The 17,868-nt window shown below is 35.8% G+C and overlaps 4 protein-coding genes across 4 annotated transcripts in view; 2 read left to right on the top strand and 2 right to left on the bottom strand.

Moving 5' to 3' along the window:
• Nucleotides 1-532: 532 nt before the first annotated feature.
• LOC107608155 (uncharacterized) overlaps nucleotides 533-17,868 on the bottom strand; it is a 31,721-nt gene continuing 14,385 nt past the window's right edge. Inside the window, exon 9 of the transcript XR_015892028.1 lies at nucleotides 533-815. The gene's annotated coding sequence lies outside the window, so the exon portion shown is untranslated. The remainder of the gene's footprint in view (nucleotides 816-17,868) is intronic.
• On the top strand, nucleotides 4,309-5,719 carry LOC107606714 (protein FAR1-RELATED SEQUENCE 5-like). The gene is made up of 3 exons (XM_088494394.1): nucleotides 4,309-4,648; nucleotides 4,902-5,165; nucleotides 5,433-5,719. Exons 1-3 carry the CDS (start codon nucleotides 4,378-4,380, stop codon nucleotides 5,717-5,719), a joined length of 822 nt encoding a protein of 273 aa, XP_088350520.1. The 5' UTR covers nucleotides 4,309-4,377.
• Nucleotides 7,131-8,347, bottom strand: LOC148550254 (uncharacterized). The gene is made up of 5 exons (XM_088494395.1): nucleotides 8,273-8,347; nucleotides 8,068-8,199; nucleotides 7,636-7,739; nucleotides 7,467-7,542; nucleotides 7,131-7,367 (listed from the first exon to the last, which is right to left on the bottom strand). The coding sequence occupies exons 1-5, from the start codon at nucleotides 8,345-8,347 to the stop codon at nucleotides 7,131-7,133; spliced, it is 624 nt and encodes a 207-aa protein (XP_088350521.1).
• On the top strand, nucleotides 15,738-16,247 carry LOC148550255 (uncharacterized). Its single transcript, XM_088494396.1, has one exon. The coding sequence runs from the start codon at nucleotides 15,738-15,740 to the stop codon at nucleotides 16,245-16,247; it is 510 nt and encodes a 169-aa protein (XP_088350522.1).

The following is a 17,868-nucleotide window of genomic DNA, read 5'->3' on the forward strand; positions in this document are numbered from 1 at the left end:
AATTTTTTTGCGTCGTTTTAACTATGTAATTAATCATTTTTGCTTGAATATTTTATGTTTTTTAATTATTTTTGCTAAGGTGACAATGCGAATTGATTGTCTCTATAAAGATTTTTGTTCTAACAGTGTATGTTATATATAAAGGTAGAAATTCGGGTACAGTTAACTTCATGTAAAGTTGATAAATGAGAGTCGTTAAATAATAATTTAGTCAAATCTGTCAAATTATTTAACTACTCTCAAACTATCAACTTCATATAAAATTAACTATAGCTAAGTTTTTATGGTCATATTTTTTTCTAACATGTAATTGTAATTTTATATGATTGTATTTATATTATGGGTAATGCTAGGTAAACAAAAAAAATAGCCAGAACTTGCCTTATTTAGCATTAATTAATTATCGCAACAATTAATAAATGCTAAATAAGGCAAGTTATGGCTGTTTTTGGCTGATTTTTTTTTGTTACCAAACATTTCTGTTATATTATATTTGTCAAAATTTTCACACAAATTATTTAAGTGATACACATGAATGAATATATTTTGAAAAAACACAAAAATTACAAAATTACACACACAAACCACAAAAAACAAATCCATGACACAGAAAAACACACATTACTACTTTTGGTTTGATGAAAACATAATTAAATCTATCGGCCGTAGTAAAAAACTCGTACATTAATGAAACATACACGACATGATTTGTGAGACAAACAATCAACCCACATCCCCAAAAAGAAAACTGAAAAAAAAAAAAAAATCAGCGAATTAAAATATAATTTAGGATACACATATACAATAGAAAGGAGCTAAAAACTTTCAACCTTGTCACTTGCACGTGGCACCTTAACTCAAAGAAAAAGTATACGTTACCAAGAGAAAGTCTGCCAACTATTACCAACACAAATTAAAAAAAAATTAAAATAAATTTAAATGGCTAAATTAGGTTTAATGTGGGGTCCATGAAAAACATTTTGAAAAAGTAAGGAAATGGTAAACGTGGATCAGGTTAATCTCAAACCAGAGAAACTCAATATCCCAACCCTTTCACGCAATCTCTTTTCTAAGAAACCATCGCCGAACGTCTCTCTCGTACAATTGGCCAAAATTTTCAGTCACCGGGACGCCGCCGTGCCCAATCCGCCAGTGACCGTCTCTCTCCCCGATTCCAATTAGATACAACAACAGCCTCGTGGAAGATAGATGCGACGTGCGTGCATGGTGGTTTCGTGAAACCGTTGTGCCGTGAACTATACCAGGTAATATCTCCATCCTGATTTTAGTAACATCAATAAGAATCTGCAATAGCCTTTCTATTTGCGACACAGACCCTTCCTGGAGCACCGATTTCCGGTGTATGTGTCTGTGTTGAAGACGAGTGCATCACAATATGTCCATGGATACACCAATTTTTGAAGAAGCATTGTCCGGCAGTGCGTATGACGTGAGGGAGAATTCTATTTTCACCGACGTTAATGTTCCGTGTTTGAGTGAAGATGACACACCACATGTAGAACAGGTAATTCTTCTTTTAGTGGCGTCTTTGCTTAGGCCTTCCAGCAACCTTTTTTTAATGTTTTACATCATGAGTTATTAACAGGGATTCAGATGTGTCTTGTTTATTTTTTCTATTTTTTTCTCTACTTAATTTGCTTAATGCGACTTTTTTATAGTGACTTAATGTGTCTTGTAGTGAGTTTTCTTGTGATATACATAGCAATAAATTCAGTTGAGAATGACAATATATTTTGAGCAATGCATTGAGATCCATGTGTTTTTTATCAGATATTTGCAGTTTTAGGAATGGTTAAATGAGCTTTATATTAGGAAATTAAATTTGTATTTTTTTGCTCTATAATTTTTATTTGGGAGTACACAACTTATCCTTGCATGTGTCTTGTTCATTTTAGATCATTCACTCATTTTTTTTTTCAGTTTAAGTTGCTTAATGTGTGTTGTTCATGATAGGTTAATGTGTCTTTTGGTGAATTTTCATGTGATACATTGAGCCATATATTTAAGATGAGAATGAGTGTATATTTTAAGCATACAGAGTCTTTCTTGTTTATTTTTAGCAATACTCTGTGATTTTTTTTTTCAACTTAATTTGCTTAATGTGACTTTTTCATAGAGACTTAATGTCTCTTGTAGTGAATTTTCTTGTGATACACATGGCAATAAATTCAGTTGAGAATGACAATCTATTTTCAGCAATGCATTCAGATCCATGTGTTTTTTACTAGATATTTGCGGTTTTAGGAATGGTTAAACGAGCTTTATATTAGCAAATTGAATTTGTATTTTTTGGCTCTAAAATTTTTATTTGGGAGTACACCAACTTATCCTTGCATGTGTCTTGTTCATTTTAGTATCATTCACTCCTATTTTTTTTCTCAATTTAATTTGCTTAATGTGTGTTGTTCATGGTAGGTTAATGTATCTTTTGATGAATTTTCTTGTGATACATCAAGCCACATAGTTAAGTTGAGAATGAGTGTATATTTTAAGCGTACATAGTATTTCTTGTTTATTTTTACCAATAGTCTGTGTATTTTTTTTTTCAACTTAATTTGCTTAATGTGACTTTTTCATATTGATTGAATGTGTCTTGTACTGAGTTTTTTTGTGATACACATAGTAATAAATTCAGTTGAGAATGACTATATATTTTGAGCAATGCATTGAGATCGATGTGTTTTTTATTAGATATTTGCTGTTTCAGAAATGGTTAAATGAGCTTTATATTAGCAAATTAAATTTGTATTTTTTTTGGCTCTATATTTTTTATTTGGGAGTACACCAGCTAATCCTTAGATGTGTCTTGTTCATTTAAGTATCATTCACTCATATTTTTTTTTTTTTCAGTTTAATTTGCTTAATGTGTGTTGTTCATGGTAGGTTAATATATTTATTACAAGAAAAACATAGTAATTTTTTAAAAAGTAAAAATTCGATTTGTCCATTAGTAGGTATTATCAAAAGTTAGCAGGGATACACTTTATTGCATGAATTGTATTTTATTATTTCTTAGTTTAGCATGTGGAGATGATGTTTCCAGCTATGAGTTTTTTTTTTAATTTTTTTAATTTTTTTTATGGTTTTGATTATCAATAGTACTTTTTTATACCAGTTTAGTTTGGGTTGTCACTTAGTAGGTATTTTCTATTTGTTGGGAAAGTATTTTATTAGTGTTGAATGGTCGATATGTTTCTTGTTTGGTGATATGTCCTCGTTTATCGATTTTAGGGGAAAGAATCTGAAGACGCTATTCAGAAAAAGGATGATGCTACGGTAAGCAATAATGACGTGTGAAATATATTTTATTCTTCTCGCAAAACTAGTGACATATTGGAAATTGTTTAGATTGATGTGGTTTGTGTTGAGTGATGCGTTTTCTGAATGGATTTGCAGGTCCCGGATCACACTGAAATTCCAATGGAGGAAATCCCGTACGTAGGATTGAGATTTAATTCGTTACAGCGGGCACAAGAGTTCTATTCTAATTATGCGAAGAAAGTTGGGTTTGTGACGAGGATTAGGAATACAAACTTTGACAAGACCAGGAAAGAATTAAAGGTACCTATTAATCAATCGATACACTGTAGTCGTGAAGGTTATCGGGAATCTCGAGTGAAGGCAGCAATACGGGTAAAGAGAATAACAACAGCTGGGTGCAAAGCAAGGATGTACGTGATGCTTGATAGGCATAATGATAATTGGCTGGTGACCAAATTAGAATTGAAGCACACCCACGCGTGTTCTGCCGAGCAAGCTGTACATTACAGTGAGTACAGGGAACTGACCATGCATGCCAAGTGTGTGATTCAGAACAACGATGAGGCTGGCATACGGCCTAACAAGACTTATCTCGCACTGGCAAATGAGGTTGGTGGGTCATCAAAGTTGGGTTACTCAGAAAAGGATGTTAGGAACTATATAACGAGGAATTTGCGCTGTGCTGATGTAAACGAAGATGTGAAGGAAATGATTAGATATTTCATGCGAATGAGAGATATAAACCCGAATTTCTTCTATGCAGTTGATGTGGACGAAACTAACAAGTTTAAGAGTGCGATATGGGTAGATGCAAGATGCAGGGCATCGTATGAATATTTTGGAGATGTGGTATCGTTTGATACAACGTATAGAAGGAACAAGTATGTTTGTGTTTTTGTCTCCATTATAAGGGTTTACATTTTTCCAACAATATTGTGATTTAGTAATTTTTGGCTGTCTTTCTTGCAGGCATGGACTTCCGTTTGCATCTTTCGTTGGTGTCATCACGGCAAGTCCACACTACTTGGATGTGCTTTGTTGGGTAATGAGGAAATTCCTAGCTTTGAATGGGTCTTTAAAAACTGGTTAAATTGCATGGGAAATCCCCCACAGGCCATCATCACGGACCAGTGCAAATCCATATTTGGCGCAATTAAGAATGTCTTCCCAAATACTAGACACCGATGGTGTATATGGCACATAATGAAGAAGATACCACATAAGCTCGGAGGATATGCTAAATACAGGGAAATAGATGATAAAATGCATGGCACTGTTTGGAATGCCCATTCTGAAGCGTCTTTTGAGAAAGATTGGTGTGCATTCGTTAATGAGTTTAACCTACAAAAAAATAAATGGCTATCAGGTTTGTGCTTTATAGTGCTCTTGTATTATTTTTGGATGGTGGGTATGTTTGGAAGGTTCGGTTTTTACTTTACTCGATTTCAACCACCGTTGTCATCGGATGATAGGTAACCTATTTGGATACTTTTACGAAAAATTTTTATTTGAGACGTCGATGTATAGTTAGTTCACTAAGTCTTTAGTGGTGTACTGTGATGTAGCTATTTATTCATGATGATGATTCCCGATTTGATATGTATGTTTTGGTTTTGTAGGCCTTTACGAAGATCGGAGAATGTGGGTTCCAATATATTTCCAAGGTGAATTTTGGGCTGGTATGAGAAGTACCCAACGGAGTGAAAGTATGCACGCCTTTTTCGGTGGTTACCTGCATTGTAAAAGTGGACTGGTTCAGTTCGTGCATGAGTATGATAATGTGCTTGGGAACAAAGAGCAAAAAGAACTGGAGGATGATGCTGCAGACTCTAAAGGAGTTGTTCCATGTTCATCGAGCTCTACAATTGAAAGACAATTTCAGCGTGAGTACACAACCTCTAAGTTTAGAGAAGTCCAACATGAATTCAGTAAAAGAGGGGATTGTATAGTTCGTGGGGTCACTCAATAGGGTGATTTGTTTCGGGTGACCGTCAACGAGCAATACCTATTGTATGGGGAGCCCAGATCTTGGAAGTACAGTGTTGAGTTTGACCCCAAGACACACAAGATTCGGTGCGAATGCAACATGTTTGGCTCAAGATGTATTATTTGTTGCCACTGTCTTGCTGTGTTGTTTTATTATGGAGTAGACACAGTACCATCTTGCTATGTTATCCATCGATGGAGCAAGAATGTACAGCGAAAACACACCTTCATCAAGAGCAGCCATGATAAGAAGCGATCGGACGAAAGCCACAACTTATTTAGACGACTGTGTTCACACTTCTACAATGTAGCACAAGATTTTGTGACATGTGAAGAAGAAGCGGCCATGCTACATTCGGGTCTTGATCAGTTAAGGTCAAAGTTGCTTGACTGTCGTGTGAACTTGCTGTCCAGGCGTGTTCCAAGTTCACAAAATAGCACGGTCACATAGGGTGGCCCCCATCTTGGTGAATCTGACATCCAAGGTCCTTCAAAGGTTTCAACGAAGGGTCGGCCGAGAATGAAGAGGCTTGGATCTGAACTCGACGCCTCAATCAAGAACTCTATGCGAAGAAAGAAGAAGAATCCACCGCTGGTAAGCGTTTCCTTTTTCCATTGTTTCAAACCACTTGATAACCTGACTAAATGGATAAAGTTGTTAGTGTTATTCACTCTTTGTCTATGCATGTTTGTTATCTTTAGGATGTTCATGAAGCATTGAATCAAGATGTAGCGGGTTGTTCTGCTAGGAGAGCGAATGAATCACAGGAACATGGCGGGTTCCTGTCGTTGTTAAACTCATTTCGGCCTACTTAAAAGATTTTTTATTATAGATTTGTATGGAGATATCCTTTTATTAAGAGTAACCTTTTTACTCTAATCATTGCCAATTTATTCAGGTTTTTAAATAAATAAACATCATTAACAACGATATATCATTATTTATTGAGTTTATGTTCATTGATTAATATTGTTAACTCCTGATAAGTTTGTTAACTTTAAAATTTGCTAAGCATTGAAGGTTATGTGAAATTGATTAACAAACACGTAAGACACATCTCGCGAAAGACACATCCATATGGATATACCTAAGTTAGAGTCATAATCGCAGAAGACACATCTAGCAGAATACACTAAAGACACATTCGTAAAAGACACATCTCGTAAAAGACACATATCGTAGAAGACACATCCCGATGGAGACATTTCCTAGAAAGTCACAACTAGAAGACACTTCCTGGAACAAGACACATCCCTATGAAGACACATTCGTAAAAGACACATCTCGATGACGAATCATCCCTATGAAGACACCTCGTAAAAAGTCACTGCTAGAGGACACTTCTTGAAAAAGACACATCCATATCTAGCCACCAGCAACATGTCACAGCAGAAAACACTTCTCCCAGAAAAGACACATCTGAATTTAAACAACATCCGAACCAAAACATTGGTAAAAAACACATGTATTGGGTGACAGACCTATGGAAAGCCACCTGTAAGAATCCACAGCTAAAACAGACACATAAATTAGAATTTACACCTCCACCAAAACAGAGTTCTGTTTTCAGTCACCTGCGTGCAAAATATGAGTATAGTGTGCACAAAATTATCCCAAACCAACCAAGGTGCAAAAGACAAAATCCATATAAACATGAAATGCATTATCGTTGAATTAACCAACAAAGTTTGTCAAGGTCTATAGTGCAACTACCTATAAACAACCTAACAATCCAAAATAAATAGTCCCATTGTGTATGAAAAGTAATTTGTCTAGTTCCAACAAAATATAGCATAGGATGTGAGGATATTCCCTCCACATGTAAACAAGGAGTTATCTGGAGCCTTCAACTACCCATATGTTAGATCCTTTTGGTGGACTTTTTCTTCGGCTTTCCTCCAACCCGCCGAAGTATGCTCTTCGTATTAGGAGCTGTGAATGGAGTTCTAACCTCCATACGTTTGTTCCTTGGTTGGTTGCGGCGCACAGGTGGTAGAGCACGGCTGTCAAGGGCATTCAAGGCAGCTCCAATGGATATATTCTTGTGACATAGGATGATGTCCAATATTATTTCCAGCCTGTATAACTTGACGACGTCCTGCATATAAAAATCAATGTTAAAGAAATGCTTATCGGTACAGACATTAACATTTGAATACAAAATATGGTAATAAGGTATATAGGTTAGCGAGCTCACATATTCCCAGTCATTTAGTTTCTTATCTTCGGTCCAGTACTCCATGTATTTTATTGTATAGACACCACAGTCAAATCTAAGCGAACGGAAAAAATGTAATTTTATTAGTGGAACAACCCAATGTAACTAAACAATTAATACATTGCGAGTTCTTGGAGGGAAGAGTCACCCATTTGGCTGAATTGGCACAGAGGCATAAGTGCAAGGCAGGCCTTTTTGTGTGGGCCTATAAGTTGGGATGGCCACCTGTGCAATGTCTTCAATGATCCTCGCCTAAGACACAAATAACTAAACTTAAACGGAATACTAGAAGAACGGTTAAATAGAGCTTAATAGGGATGAGCTGGTGAGGTACCGCATATGAATCTAGCCTGCTCCGTGCTGTATCAGGTTTACTGTATATGCTATCCAGTACAAACAGCCTTTTCCCGGATACATTAAATGCATACACCCACCAGTGACGGGTGATACATACAGGAAAAAACCACTGCACAACCAACCATTGTAACTAGGTATATTACTTGCATTTACAAAGGAAAACAAATATCTTTTGTGATAATGCAACGATTATAGTAAGTTATTGCTCTGCAAACATACGTACCCAATTTCTATTTGAAGCGATTTCCTTGTCGAAATAACTAGTATCAGCACCAAAGTTTTGACCCAATCCGACATACGTTGGATTCGGTCCATCATGATAGTTTTCCAGATTCTTTGGGACCAAAACCATTTCCTGCACAAGTACAAATTATCAAAAGTTCATAAACTGTACTGTAAATAAATCTTTAATATTGACGTTTCCTTACCAGAATCCCGGGACACACGCAATAAAAGTCACGTGTGAATCTTTTGAGACCTGAATCATTGAATGCGCAACACATCCAGTGTACAACCTACATAACCGATTTGTAAACTCATCAATGTCGACAACGCGTGAGCAACAAACAAACTGCAGAAACATTATTTTTCGTTACATACCTTGTTATTCAGCCATGCACGTGGTCTCAGTGTGCACACATCCTTCCTTGATAGCACTAGGTTTGGTCTACCCTCATATGACGCCAAAGTTTCGTGGCTATCAAGAGAAGTGTTCACAGCCCATCCTCTGATTCTTTGTTCTTCCCGCTCGGTGATTTTCCGACCCCGAAGTAATGGATGAATAGGTCGGGGAGGAGAGGGTGAGGGTGATTTAAAGAGTTGCGTCAGACCAAGAGAGAAAGAGGGGCGTTGTGGACTTGGAGTGCGGTAGGAAGAACCTCTAGGAATGATTGCCTGGATCGGGTCTATGCTAATGGGTCTCGATGGGTAAACGCCTTTTTCTATATTTGCCTAAATCAATTCGCACTCCGGATCCCGCTGAGATAAGATGGCAGGATGCCTGTTTGGAATTAAAAATAAATGCAGTGGTCAACCTTAGGAATTGTTTGGGAGGCTATTTAAACAAAAAAAATTTTATACTACTATCGGAAACAATGTTATGTAGTAATAACTTGCCTGTCAAAAAATTCAGAAGAATATTCCTCAACCCCCGGAAACTCAACCAATTCTGTTGATGGTGTTTTTGGTTCAGGAGCAACTGTCTCAGTTGGTTGATTAGATGAGTGCGACTGCATGCTTGTGATGATTTTCCCTTCTACCATACCGCGCTGAGGTGTCTTCCTTTGAAGAGTTTTGATGCGGATTCTGATGCCAATGGGCTGGTCATCGTCGTCATCATCTTCTGAAATCCCTGTTTGATGGGTTGTGCGCAATGATGCCCTGCTAAATCCCCCTTTCATAGTGGATCCCTGAAACCACAATATCAAACAAGTTTTTCACAAACTCCTCAAAGTGGTTTCACAGTACACAGAGAACCCAATGCTAAATGACAGAGCATTACACTTAGGTTTATTAAATAATGACACAATCAATAACCAGTTTAACAATAACTTTAACCATTGCAGATGTTCCAAACTGCATAGCTGCAAGTAACAAATACTAACAAGGAACATCTTGATCACCTTATGGTCCTCTTTTTTCTTTGTCTTATTAGTCGTGCCTGCATCCTCAGCCCTCATACATGATTGAGGTGTCATCCTTGATACAGATCTCCGGCGCAATCTCTTTGCAATTGGCTCGTCGTCATCGTCATCACCGTCCGACGCAACTGCATGTGTATCCGGGTCCTTGGAAACCTCTCTAACTCCATCCAGGTGAGAAGATTCCTTAAATCACATCAACAGCACAACTTCAACGTAAATGAAAGGTAAACATAGGCCTGACAGTTTACACGATCTATGTTTAACCACGAAAAAAATACTAAGCCAATGTTAATCCTAACTCACTTTTCTGTGGTCCACGTCTACTTGTTCAGGGCTTGGGTCACTTGTTTCCTCCAAAGCAGCATCCTCCTTGCCATCATCTTCATTCCGGCCAGGTTCACCGCAATCCTGTTGGTGGCCATTAACTAGTAAGGAGACACATACATCTAACGCAACATTTATCAAATACGGACATAATAAACGACACAAACGTTAGCGACATCTTCCATTGCTTAATAATAAAATGCAAAGCCATCATATTCATTCACTCAAAAAATCCATTTTGCAGTCAATCGCATCATAAATCGACCTATGAGCTAAAAATTGACTATTTTAGCACATAAGCAACAAATTGATTACCTCCGGTTGAATAGTTTCTGCCATAGCGCTAAGTTCCTTTGCAGTCCATGCGGAAAGCCACGGCTCAGGTTCTTGACAACCCTCGAGTTCACCGTGCTTTAGCTTCTGAAAGTACAACACCTGGAGATATTGTAAGAAGATGTCAGCTTCAGGGATGCACATCTTAGTCATATTACATTGAATTTTAAATTAACAGCATTACCAGCAACCCAAGCATGCAGCCCTCACAGGATTTGTTATTCTTATGTTGGTACTTCTTAATTGCCTATTCTAGAGAATTAAAAATATGCAATGGCCAACGATATCTCGCCGGATCAGATACATCAAGGACTGTGTCGATGTGCCACGGAGAGATTACATGTTGCACGGTCGGGCACAAAAACATCTTCAGCACCAGTAGAATGAAGTGTCTCCTGAACTCCATCCTGTCATCTTCGGTATCCATTGGACAATGCCTGACAAAATGCCTCAGCTGCACAGTTTTCAATCTATGATACCTTGTTTTAATTGACACATGAGCAGCATTGCTACTGTCGAATGGTGGAAAGTCATCAACTGCACCATAGATATGTAAAAGATAGGGCAATATGGATAGTGTCATTCGTAGATAATAGCAATGAACATGAAGACCGAAACAACACTAAACAATTCAGTGGTATGTAATAAGTAAAGGTATACTCACCTCCGGGAGGGATACCAAAAAGACGTTGAAAGAGCTCCGGTAAAATACGGATGTTCCCATTTTCTAGCTTGAGGGTGCTCGTTTCAGTGTCATATGCTTTGGCCAACATCACCATTATGCCTTGCCTCACTTGCCACTTCGGAACAAGCTTCAGGAAACCAAAACCAATTTCTTCAATCTCATCAAGCTTTGCTTGATCCTGATTGGTTTCCAGTTCTTTAAACAAGTCGGCGATGTAACATGGTGAGCATCTTGTCTCTAGTAATTTCTAGAAAACATATGACGGGACAGTCAGAATAAAAAAATTGAATGCGATCTATAACAAGAACACAAATTGTGTATGAGTTGTTACCGGCTTTCCCATGTATATAAGTTGGTCTCTGTGTAAATAGCAGAAATTGAATCCAATTATAATCTTCACCTGTGTTATCCAAAGTCAACTACTCTAACATAACAGAAATCAATAATGAAAAAAAAAGCATTTACTTAACCTACTTATAATCATAGTACACTAATCTAATGTACAAGACACATCTGAGATAAAGTACGAACACTCTCACAGGCAAATTATTAGACACACCAATTATATTCTTAATTTGCTAATAAAAATTCTTAGATATATTTCAAAAAATCAGCTAAGTGTTAAAAGAAGCCTCAACAATTGTAAAATCTTTGTGGACCATTGCTCTTGTTGCAAAAAAAATTACCGCATCTTCTTAACGTATTTGTATAATCATATGCCCAATTTTAGTAAGAAAAAAATATGAGTGAATGATGCTAAAGTGAACAAGACACATCTAAGGATTAGTTGGTGTACTCCCAAATAAAAAACATAGAGCGAAAAAAAATTCAAATTATAATTGGCTAATATAAATCTCATGTATCTAATAAAAAATACATTGATCTCTATGCATTGCTCAAAATATATAGTTATTCTCAACTAAATTTATTGCTATGTGTATCACAAGAAAACTCAGTACAAGACACATTCAATCAATATGAAAAAGTCACATTAAGCAAATTAAGTTGAAAAAAAATACACAGAGTATTGCTAAAAATAAACAAGAAATACTATGTATGCTTAAAATATACACTCATTCTCAACTTAACTATGTGGCTCGATGTATCACAAGAAAATTCACCAAAAGACACATTAACCTACCATGAACAACACACATTAAGCAAATTAAACTGAGAAAAAAAAATAGGAGTGAATGATACTAAAATGAACAAGACACATGCAAGGATAAGTTGGTGTACTCCCAAATAAAAATTATAGAGCCAAAAAATACAAATTCAATTTGCTGATATAAAGCTCATTTAACCATTCCTAAAACCGCAAATATCTAGTAAAAAACACATGGATATGAATGCATTGCTGAAAATAGATTGTCATTCTCAACTGAATTTATTGCCATTTGTATCACAAGAAAATTCACTACAAGACACATTAAGTCTCTATGAAAAAGTCACATTAAGCAAATTAAGTTTAGGAAAAAAATAGAAAAAATAAACAGGACACATGCAAGGATAAGTTGGTGTACTCCCAAATAAAAAATATAGAGTCAAAAAAATTCAAATTTAATTTGCTAATATAAATCTCATTTAACCATTTCTAAAATCGCAAATATCTAATAAAAAACACTCTCAACTGAATTTATTGCTATGTGTATCACAAGAAAATTCACTACAAGACACATTAAGTCTCTATGAAAAAGTCACATTAAGCAAATTAAGTTGAAAAAAAAAAATCACAGAGTATTGCTAAAAAATAAACAAGAAAGACTATATATGCTTAAATATGTACAGTCATTCTCAACTTAAATATATGGCTCAATGAATCACATGAAAATTCAACAAAAGACACATTAACCTATCATGAACAACACACATTAAGCAACTTAAACTGAGAAAAAAAATATAAGTGAATGGTCTAAAATGAACAAGACACATGCAAGGATAAGTTGTTGTACTCCCAAATAAAAATTATAGAGCAAAAAAATACAAACTCAATTTCCTAATATAAAGCTCATTTAACCATTCCTATAAAAAGCTCATTTAACACATTTAACACATTTAGTCACTATAAAAAAAGTCGCATTAAGCAAATTAAGTTGAGAAAAAAAAAATAGAAAAAATAAGCAAGACACATCTGGGGTTAACTACTTGTACTCTCAAACTAAAATTGATAGACCCAAAAATTACAACATCAATCTGGAAACAAAAAGGTAATATAAACTTTTTCTTCCATAAGAGCAACATGTTAAATCAGACCACACTAATCACATAAACAATTTACAAACTGTAACTCAGTGGATCAAGAAACGACAAATCATTTAAAATAAAAAAATTGGATCCCAATTCGCTTTTAAACCCAAACAACGATTACATCAATTATTTAGCCTAATTGTAAAATAATATTACCAACTTGAGTACGAAAATGGACATGTCAAAAAAGGAAACATACCCTCAAAATTATCTCAAAATTTAATAAAGACACATCTGAATAAATCATATTACTAAAGTATGTTACACTTAAAAAATTATATTATAACATCCTTCTATCATAAATAAATTATACCAATAAAGTTCCTGTAACAATTTTAAATCTCAAAACTGATGAAAAGGTACTAAATAATCTGACAACGACAACAATTTCGTCAACGAAGGTGACCACAGCGACACTAAACTAAATAATATTTTCCTGTCTGCAAATAACACAACATAGACATATGGAATAAACTACAAATAACCCCGACGAAAAAAAAATTGAATAACTGATCACAACATTTTTGTCAAAGAACTGATGCAACACAGTATAAGCAACCTCCTTCGTATAGGAATAAGATCACCAAAAAAACACATCAATACACCAACATCCAAGTTCGTTCACAGCCAAGAGACACAGACACATGTTTAATCCTTCCCAATTCAAAAAATGTAATACTCAGATTTACACATACAAGTTCTAATTTAAATTTCAAATACCCACTAACCTCGTAGTGTCGCGGTGGTGCCCAAGTTGGTTCAAGGACGGACCAGATGCGTTTTCAAGGCTCCTATGATGAGCACCTGCAACAGACCAAACGGCTTCGCAGCGAACATCGGACGATAATCTAGACGTGGTGGTTTCGTCGCCCGCCGGAGTTGACTTTCCCTTGACGGCGGAGACTGGCGGAGACGGTAACAAAGGATTTTATTTGGCCCTGGATGCGGATAAGGAAGGTTGGGAGAGATGGTCCACCTTCAGTCAATTTGGGGAATGGTAATTTAGGTTAATGTGGTAAATTAGGATTAAACCATAGTTAAATTAGATGTGGCTTTATTTACTAGATGGGCTTCATGCCCAGCCCAACTCAAGTTGGCAGATTTTGGCAGATAAAAAGTTGGTAATGTAGCACTACTGTAACTCAAAATAGCAGTTAGAAGATCAAAGTAGAGTCGAAACTGCGCCAAGGCATAGAAAGCCACGGGTATGGAAGTGGCAGCATAGAAAGGAAACAAGAACGTCTTGTACTTGTGATTGATAATGAAGAAATGGCCGCAACAAAAGGAAACAAACATGGCTATGATGGACACAAACAGAGAACTCAACCCTAGAAGCAGTTTCGTCGGCAATCCTCTGCGAAAATCCCTTGCTTCTTTTCGAGAAGTCAGGATGGCCAGGAACATTATCAGTCCGGTGACGGAGAAACAAAGTCCAATAAGGGACGAAACTGTGAATGCCTCGAATGCCGGTTGTCTTTCTAGCAAAGGCTTACCTTCGTCGCTTGTCCCTCCGGGGACAGCGCTTGCTGTGGCAAAGGAAACACCGGCTACTAGCCCTGCTACAACAGAGCAGGATTCCGATGTTTCCCTTAGCCACTCACTACCTTCTTTGACGAGATCTTTGTGCTCTGTCTTGAAGATTTCTCTTGCTTTTTTTGAATTCTTGTTGGTTCTATAATTGAAGTGTTGTGGCACAATGTTCTTGATATACTGCAAAATCTATGGATAGATGGTAGAATATTGTGTGAAATTCTATTAAGACAACGTTGATACATCATACATCTCAGTTCACTTGAGTGAAGATTAATGTCCAGATACACATTCATATCGATTCATTGAAAACCGAAAATAAATAATTGGAAGAAAAAAATTTTTTTTATCAAACAATTTTATATTAATAATATTTAGTTATATACAAATTAAAAAATAGTTATTTTTAATTAGTCGTTATGATTTTCGAATGATGCTTTAGAAAGTACATGAAACTCAGCTTCACCACTGGATTTACTCACACAATGTTATTTTTTGCTAGACCAAACCATCAAATTCTGTCCTAGATACACACAATAGCCTAAGGTAGATCTTCGGTCGTCCAAATCAGAGGCTCAATAATCAACATCTGAAAAGGAAAAAAAATTCTTAATTTCAGGTATGAGTCAACATTTTAGGTATCACCTTCTTAATTTTTTTTTCTTCTTCTATAGTTAATCGTCGTCACTTTTAATTCTAGATACAATCACAAAGTAACAAAAACACAAATTACATCAATTTTCTGAAACTTCTCTAATAAAATTAGACTTTACCATAATAATTATATCATCGTGTTTCAGGTGGGAAGAATGAATTAAAGTAACATTCTTCTTTAACCCCTTTTGGGAGGATAGATGGCTACCGGCTGGAGTATTGAAAGATATGTTTCCTAGGCTTTTCTCGGTCTCAACTCTTCATGAATCTGTGATAGCAGACTGTGGCTTTTGGGATGGGCTAGTGTAGATTTGGAGTTTCCAGTGGAGGAGAGAGTTGTTCCAGTGGGAGTTGGACTTAGTACACCAGTTTCATGAGATCTTACAGTCATTCAAGCTTACAAAAGGGAGGGAAGATAGTGTGATATGAAAATTTGATAAAACAGGTGACTACTCAACAAAATCCTTTGTGCGAGTGATGCAGGAGGAAGTCCTACCGGAGGAGGTTACCAGCTATAGCTTCACTAGTGCTGTTTGGAAAGGATTTGTCCCCCCGAGGGTTGAACTCCTTTCTTGGTTTGCGTTAGTCGGAAGGGTCAACACAAAGGATCGACTGTGCAGATTACGGGTTATTGACCAGCAGGACAATAGGTGTCTTCTCTGTGGTAAGCCTGTGGAAACCGCGTATCATCTGTTTCTTAGTTGTGAGATTACATGGCAGGTGTGGTGTGCTTGGCTAATGGCCTTTCAACAAAGGTGGAGCTTTCCGGATACTTTGAAGGAACATTTTGAGAGTTGGACGAGCTTTACAGGAAGAAAGGTAGATAGGAAGAAATGGTTCACTGGATTCTTTGCTGTTATCTGGACAATTTGGCTAGAAAGGAATGACAGGCTCTTCCGAAATAAGAGTTCAAGAGTAGGGGACATTATTAACAGATCGTTTACGTTCTACGAAGAATGGAGTGGTGCTGAACCCTTTGGGTGTTGATGGCCGGGTCACAGTGTCTAGAAGTTGTATGTTATCTTGTTTTATTCTTACTATAGCTTTGCTATCTGCTCCACTCTGCTGTGTTGAGCTCCCTTTTGATTCAAAAAAAAAAAAAAAAATCCTTTTGGTTCGCTTTCCTTTTTTTTTTTTTAAATCTTTAATTGTTAGTATTAAAAGAAATAAAAAGGAACGCCAATGTAGTAACGGCGCTAATACTATTGAAGGAAAGAATTATTCACCGGTGTTGTTATAGCCAAGCTATTGTTAAGAAGCATAAGGGTAACTTAAGAATAAATCTCTACGTCGAAACAAAATATTTAATCAAATCTAACCAAGTTGTTATAACCGCTTTTTAAATAGAGCCTTCTCTTCTGTTTTCTTTTCCTTCTCCTTTTACTCCTCATTCTCTTTTTCCTTCTTCTTCTTTCCTATTCATGCACATAGGTTCTTCTTCTTCTCTCATTCTTCTTTCGTTATCGTCATCACCAACAACACCAATATTTTACTAATATCTTTATTAGTTCTAATTGTCTCTAGTGCCATCATTAAATAATTTTGGTTCATTTTTTAGTTTATTTCGGTTTATTTTTGTATTAATTGAGGTTCACTTGATGTGACTGATAAGTATTAACCAAATTTTTTATTTTTTAAGTAATTTTGGTTCATTCCTTAGTATAATTGAAGTTCAAAAATAAAATTGATGTGTGTTATGTTGATGATTGAGTCTTTTTGACTACTTGTTCAAAATTGAATTAATTTCAGTTCATTTATGTATTAATTGAGGTCCACTTGATGCTATTGATAAGTATTGACTAAATTTTTTAACAAAGAAGAATGAAATTATTCATTATCACTTTATTCAATTGCATTAGATTCCATTTCATTCTATTCAATTAGTCAGTTTTGAACAAGCAGTCAAAAAGACTCAATCATCAACAAAAACACATCGAATTTTTTTTTAGATCCAAATGAACCTCAAATAAACTAAGAAATGAACCGAAATTACTCGAGGAATAAAAAATTCGGTCAATACTTAACAACGGCATCAAGTAAACTTCAATTAACACACAAATGAACTGAAATTAGTTCAATTTTGAACAAGTAATAAAAAAGACTCAATCATCAACAAAAACACATCCAATCTATTTCTGGATCTAAATGAACCTCAATTAAACTAAGAAATGAACCGAAATTACTTTTAAGGAATAAAAAATTTAGTCAATACTTATCAGCAGTATCAGGTGAACTTCAATTAACACACAAATGAACTGAAATTAGTTTAGTTTTGAACAAGCAATCAAAAAGACTCAATCATCAACAGAAATACATCAAATTCATTTCTGAATCCATATGAATCTCAATTAAAGTAAGGAGAAAAAGAAAAAAAAATGCAGCAACAATAGCAGCAATAAAAGAACAACGATTAAGAGAAAATACGTGAAGAAGAAATAAGAAGGCAATGAAAAAAGAGGTGGAATGCGAAGAAGAATGAGAAATAACACAAAGAAGAAGAAAGATATGTTTGTATTCCTGAAGCGCGTATATACATACTGGTGTAACGAAAGTGACTTTTTTTGAGTTTAGACCAACTTAATTAGATTTAGTTGTCAAAAAGATTTAG

This window comes from Arachis ipaensis, chromosome B7 (genome assembly GCF_059453495.1).
Source record: "Arachis ipaensis isolate K30076 ecotype BB chromosome B7, ASM5945349v1, whole genome shotgun sequence".
NCBI lineage: Eukaryota > Viridiplantae > Streptophyta > Magnoliopsida > Fabales > Fabaceae > Arachis > Arachis ipaensis.